At 34.9% G+C, this 6,869-nt stretch overlaps 1 protein-coding gene across 4 annotated transcripts in view; it reads right to left on the reverse strand.

Annotated features, from left to right (window-relative positions):
• Positions 1 to 2,522: 2,522 nt before the first annotated feature.
• MYL1 (myosin, light chain 1, alkali; skeletal, fast) overlaps positions 2,523 to 6,869 on the reverse strand; it is a 26,472-nt gene continuing 22,125 nt past the window's right edge. For all 4 annotated transcript variants that reach the window (XR_827148.1, XM_010861113.1, XM_010861115.1 and 1 more), the window contains exons 4-7: positions 6,106 to 6,279; positions 5,574 to 5,651; positions 3,673 to 3,715; positions 2,523 to 2,843 (exon numbers count right to left, since the gene is read on the reverse strand). Coding sequence is in view for 3 of the 4 variants with exons in the window: in XM_010861113.1 (XP_010859415.1) it covers positions 3,687 to 3,715; positions 5,574 to 5,651; positions 6,106 to 6,279 (281 nt within the window). In the remaining variant the exon portion in view is untranslated. The remainder of the gene's footprint in view (positions 2,844 to 3,672; positions 3,716 to 5,573; positions 5,652 to 6,105; positions 6,280 to 6,869) is intronic.

The raw sequence follows: 6,869 nt of genomic DNA on the forward strand, positions 1-6,869 counted from the left end.
GGAGGACAAGGTAGGGTAGAGCTAGTACTTTTTCCTACCATAAATTAATGAATAACTGAAAAAAATGCATCTTGATATGAAATTTCCGGAAAAATTCTCAGCAGATGTTTTAAACCCCATCACCCTTCCTTTTGCACTGCCTCTCCTTAGCCTGGGGCTCGCTCACCAAACTGTAAAATTGAGATCATTGCTTGAATTATTCCATCATTTTGCTCTTCCTTGGTTTCAAGAAAGTATAACTCTTAGTTTGGATTCCAGATACTTGCTATTTAATCACTTTGTTTTTTGGACTTGGTTTGTTAACTAAATCTTTGGATTCATAATTTTTCTCTCGACTTAGAATTTAAAGGAAGGTATTTTTCCTTTACTCTTTTAAGTTTCAAGGTATATTTGCCACTGTGGAAAAAAACATGTAAATCCAGTTAGAGAAAAAGATGTCAAGAGTTATTTTGGATACAATGTTGCTTGAGAAAAATAAAATTTTATTTCCCTAATTTGACAATCATTGTTTATTTCATTCATAAAGGAGAAAAATTAAGTTCTGTGTGCTGTTTTAAATATACTTTAAGGCAAAAAATTAACACATAATATTATATTACATTAATATATGTCAGGAAGGTAACTTGAACATAGTTAAAAAACAAACTTGAAAATATTTGCTTTGCTGTGCAGGCTTTTCAACAGTTATTTTTAAAGACTGAGGAATTAAACACCTGTCACTTTTGCCAGCTGGTGTGGATGTTAAAAGTCACTGTCACTCTCTTGCCTGCTACTCTATTTTGCACCTGCTACAATTTGAGACATGGGCATCTCACACATGGTAATTTAATAAGGATAGGTCCCATGACAGTGTATTCAATATTATCCCACGGGGAGTTAAAGCAGTTTTATAAGGTCTTGAGGGGAAAATATTAAATATCAAGCTTGAGAACTAAACTTTCAGTGCCTTGTAGACATCACATTTTTCTAACTGAAAAGTATTAAAGGAATGTCCAAGATGAGAAATTTAGCCACATGTTCCAAAACAAAAATGAGTCTTTTAGGATTGGATTTTTTGTACCAACTGACTTCTCTACATACTGACTTTTGTAATTTTTAAAAACACATTTTATTTCCTGATGTAACAACCCAAATATGAATGTGTACTGAGAGCTGATCCGTTCAGTATGTATTCATGAGTCACATAGGGCTATTTTAATTAATTAAAATGAGATACAATTAAAAATTCAGTTCTGCAGTCACACTTGCCATATTTCAAGTTCTCAGTCACCAGATGTAGCTGGCTAGTGGTTACCATACAAGACAATATAGATAGAGATTTCCATTTTTACTGAAGTTTCTATGGGATAGTGCTGTGTTAAATTTCCAGTTCCTGGTCTTAGGCTAACTTGACCTTAAAGATCTTGAAGCCATAGTAAATTCTCCTTCGAAAAATGATTGCAATGTCCCAACCTTATCTTGGCTACAGAGACTTAGGTCAAATTTAAAGCTGATGGCTACTGAAATCTGAGTGACCTTTGCTAAATAAAGGAGCATGATGACCTGAAGTGACTGACATCAGGACAAAGCTGTTCCAGCTTCCAAAAATATATAGGCAGGCAGGTACTTTTCAGAGATTTTATTTTAGAGATATCTCTTTAGAGAGTGGGAGAAGTATTTATCATTTCATCTCTTCTAAATATCCAGCTACTAACTTGCAAATTCTGCTTCTATTCTTAAAAAAGTGATAGGATGTGATAGGATGAAGTAAGTTTACACTGTGAATTTATCTATCAGCTGATCTTACTATTCAGAGCATGTGTTAAAAGGTGAAACCAAGATTTTGGGACACGGACATACAAAGTAGGAGAGAGGATATTAATAGATAGAGTCTTGAGTAAGAATGTCATTCCCAGAGAGGTTTTTTTTAAGTAACAGCTGAAAGGTCACTTTAAATTTTATCCTTGAAGACATTCAGTGAGACAGATCAAGAGCTTATTAGAATTTTCCAATAAGCCAGATTGTCACTAGAAGTGAAATAGTTCAAGCTATGTATACAATGATTTACACAAAGCTGAAGAAACGTGCTTTCACTTAAATTGCCTGGATGTTATTGTTTAGTTGCCGAGTCGTGTCGGCCTCTTTTGAGACCCCATAGATTGTAGCCTGCCAGGCTCCTCTGTCTGTGGGATTTCCGAGGCAAGAATACTGGAGTGGGTTGCCACTTCCTTCTCCAGGATACCTTCCCAGCCCAGGGATTGAATCCACATCTACTGCTTGCCACGTGGATTCTTTACCACTGCGCCACCTGGGAAGGCCAAATTGCCTGTATAATTTATATTAAACTATCTCTATCTGAATTTCCTCAGTTTTCTATTTTGCTTTCTCAGTAATATATGATTATCATTATTATTTAGTTTGTTATTGCCTATAGATTGTAATTATTCTCCTAAAATTTTATAATTCATCAACATTAAGAAAAGAACTGGGATTTTGAAAAATTAGTTTCTCTAAGCAGGAAGATAAAAGTGCAATGCAACATGAACATTCCAGACTGACCAAAATTATTTATTGGTTTATTATTTTAAGGATGTTCTTTGACCCATGGTATACAATAAAGAGCAGGGCTTGGATCTGAGATTGTCAGCATTTCACCATTCTTGTCTGGATCAGCAGACACTTAGTTTGTGTGGTATGAGTATAATTCAGAGAGAAACATAAAATGTATAAAAATTCAGGGAGTCCTTCAGTTTAGAATAGTACAAATTGTTTTGTTTTTCTAAATGATGGTAAACAGATTTGGACAGTTAGTCATGGGTGTTCTTAAAATAAGGTTCAGCCAGTCTTCATAAACAATGCTTGATCTATAAAGGAAAAAGGAAAAAGAGTTAGATGTTGATTGCATCTTTTCAGAAAGAAAATGGGGAAGGAAATAATGTAAAGTGAAAAAGAAAAAAAAAAAAGCACAAAATGAACCATCAGTCCCAAGGGATGGCATTTCCTTGCTGCACAAACCTGGTTTCCAAGTGTTGTACTTTGGACTGTGATAATATGCTTTTCTAGAGCAGTAATTATTAAAAACTACTTTAATACAATTTAGAGTTATTCAAAGAACCTAGGATAATGCTTTTATTATTCTTATGTTCCAATTAAATAATTACTCTCTGGTTTCTTGACTCTCCACTGCATAATTATAGTACAGATAAAGATATGGTCTATTTGTTGTTTAGCTTCTAAGTTATTTCTGACTCCTTTGTGACTTCATGGACTATAACCTGCCTGGCTCCTGTGTCCATGGGGTTTTCCAGGTAAGAATTCTGGAGCATGTTGCCATTTCATTTTCTACAGAATCTTCCTGACTCAGGGATTGAACCCATGTCTCCTGCATTGGCAGATGGGTTCTTTACTGCTGAGCCACCAGGGAAGCCTTGATATGGTCTATAAATGGAGGGAAAAACCTCAAAAGTTTTTGCTTGTACACTTATACAAAAATAATCTATTTTTAAATAACCCATCTGAAGGAGTTATAATAATATAACTCATTAATATTGATATAATATTAATTATATTAATGTGTTCTGGTTAATATGAATAATTATTTATTCCAACTATTAATAACTAATATGAATAACTCTTTACATTAAATACAATGTTGAGAAAGCCTTATATATTAAAGAGGGAACAGATAGATACCTTGAGAGCTCCATTTAGTTAGACATGATGTGCTTGACAAAAGCTGTAGGGATAATACAGTTTAGAGTTAGAAAAGAGTCAAATTTAATAAAAGAACAGTATGTTAAGTTAACTTAATTCTAATTATTCTTATAATTCTTGTAACTCTAGAGTTTATTTATTTAAATTCTGTATAGCCCACTATTCTTAATACTAGATTTATGGCTTTCCCCCGATTTTGTAAATTTAGCTTTTTAAGTGTTACATTCGCATGGTTAAATGTTTTTCTTGAAAGTATCAAAGAGTTTAAAATAAAAAATGTTCTTCACCACTGTCTCCTAGCTATCTAGTTCCTTTTTATAGCGAAGTTGGTGGAGTTGTTATGCTTGCTTAGTGAGCATACAGGAGTGGGTAAGCCTTTCCTTTCTTCAGGGGGTCTTCACAACCCAGGGATCGAACCCAGGTCTCCCACATTACAGGCAGATTCTTTATGATCTAAACCACAAGGGAAGCCCCCCCAAATACAAATATATGTTATATATTTTTTACACAAATGGTGGCAGTTCTACAAACCCTTTTGCTCTTATTTTTCTCACTGCATAATGTACTGTCTTAGAAATATTACCATAACCATAAATAAGGGTGTCCTTGTTCTTTTTTAGAGCTGTGGGAATGTCATTGTGTAGATGTACCAAAATCTATTTGATGCATTCTATATTGTTGGACATTGTTCTTTGTTGTCGTTGTTTAGTTGCTAATTGTGTCTGACTCTTTGTGACCCTATGGACAGTTGCCTGCCAGGCTCCTCTGTTCATGGAATTCTCCAGGCAAGAAAACTGGAATGGGTTGCTATTTCCTTCTCCAGGTGACCTTCCCACTTATGGCAGTAACTAAATGTAAAATGTTGTTTATAGAAAAAATAAAGTTTAACCAAGATTGTCAGTGTAGATATGCTTAGCTGAGTATTTTCTTTTTCTCCTATCCTTTCCTGTCCTCTTCTCTTCTCTCTTTTTCATTTCTTTTCCCTCCCTTCTTCTCCCCTCTGTGTTTCTTTCCTTACTTTATCCAAGTTGTTAGACTTTATAAGTCCATATTGACATCAAAGCTATCAACATAGTTTATTGAGATGTGGTGAGATTAGTCTTTTTGGGAGGGTGGATAAGTTTTTCAGTTTTATTGCAACATTTCAAATTTACAAGTTATATCATGCAGTTTTATCTTGTATCTTTATTTTGGGTGGTGCATTGCTTTTCAGACCCTCTGGGTGAAGCTTCAGTAAAAAGGTGGCAGGAAATAGATAATTGGATACTATAAGATAAATTTCATTTGAACAAGAACACTAGATAAGGAGAACTAAATTTTAGCACCAGCCTTGCTATTAATTATGTGACCTTCACTAAGTAGCTAAACATCTTCAGCACTCAGATTCCTCATTTTCATCACTGCTTGCTGTAAAGGATTTTGTGATATCTCCAACTGTAATATTGAAGAATTAATATTAAATCTAATATTAAAATTTATTCTGACACAAATGCTGTCTCACAGAGGTGTTGTGAAGATCTAGTAAGATGGGTGATTCATGTTGATATATGGCAGAAACCAATACAATCTTGTAAAGCAATTTTCCTCCAATTAAAAATTTAAAAAAAATTTTAAAAAGATCTAATAAAAAAGTAAAAACACATTTTAATCTGTATAACGGTGCACAAAAATGTTAAAACCCACTGAAATAAAGTTTATGTATATAGTCAGATCCTTACAAGATATCTTTTTAGGGTTATTGTGTAATTGGTTGATAATAAATAATGTGTGTGTTCAACAAGAGAGTAGAGAAAAATAAGTTGTTTTAAACTCAAAAGGCATCCGGCATCAACCCAATCAGTTCAGAATTGCTATAACCACCAGAGCACATGAAATTATACCTTCATAGTTGATGCAGCCATTGGAGTCTTCCTGACCTGCCATCAGCGCTTCCACTTCTTCTTCTTTCATCTTTTCACCTGATAAAACAAAATTCTTTGTTCAAGAAGAAAGCCAGAGAATATTCTCAAAATTCCACCATAAGTGATAAGATTTGGACTCCTGGAGACCTCTTGTAGGATAGACACCAAGACTTTCCTGTTCCTTTGGCAGGAAGTTTGCCAATAAATTGTTTTTGAATAAATGAATTAAATGCACATTATACCTGATCATCCACACGCTATCCTGTAAGAACTGCAATGCCATATGTTACTTATTCATAACCAATAATTCAAGTTATTAAGACCATTTCCCCCAAATAAACTCACTGACATTGAGGCTAATTGAAATGGTCATTAACTTTTGACTATTCCTTTTCATTTTCCCTTTGTAGTCTTTCCCTCTACTTATTTTGGTTATAACATGATTCCCCTGAGTCATGCTCCTTCCTACATACTCTGTCCTATTAAGTCCACTGAAATGAATTTTTCTTACCTAGTGTGGCTAGAACATGACGAAGTTCAGCACCCATGACGGTGCCATTGCCTTCCTTGTCGAAGACACGCAGACCCTCAACAAAGTCTTCATAAGTGCCCTGGTCCTTGTTGTTGGAAATAGCTTGCAACATGGGCAGAAATTGTTCAAACTCAATTTTCTTGGCATTCATCTCTGAAAGAAATCGCAATTTGGAGAGTTATCAGCTATCATAAAATGCTACCACTGAGTTACAAAATTAAGCTTGAATGTTCATTCTGGATCATCATAAAGATCTTCATACAGCTTAAATTTCAGTTGGTAAATGGCTGCTGACAGAAAGTTTGTAACAGAGAATAGCAGGACCTCCGGACTCCTAGTGCTTGAGCTTTTATCCTTAATTCACCATTTACAAATACGTGATCATGGGCAAGTTTCTTAACCTCTTTGTGCCTCAACTTTTTAATCTTTCTTTTTAAAAAAAATTTTTTTTTTTTTACTTTACAATATTGTATTGGTTTTGCCATACATCAACATGCATCCACCATGGGTGTACACGTGTTCCCCATTCTGAACCCCCCTCCCACTTCCCTCCCCATACCATCCCTCTGGGTCATCCCAGTGCACCAGCCCCAAGCTTCCTGTATCCTGCATCAAACCTGGACTGGTGATTCATTTCTTATATGATATTATACATGCCATTCTCCCAAATCATCACCCCTTCCCTCTCCCACAGAGTCCAAAAGACTGTTCTATACATCTGTGTCTCTTTTTGCTGTCTCGCA

The sequence above is a fragment of the Bison bison genome, unplaced genomic scaffold (genome assembly GCF_000754665.1).
Source record: "Bison bison bison isolate TAMUID 2011002044 unplaced genomic scaffold, Bison_UMD1.0 scf7180017864471, whole genome shotgun sequence".
In the NCBI taxonomy this organism is placed as follows: domain Eukaryota; kingdom Metazoa; phylum Chordata; class Mammalia; order Artiodactyla; family Bovidae; genus Bison; species Bison bison.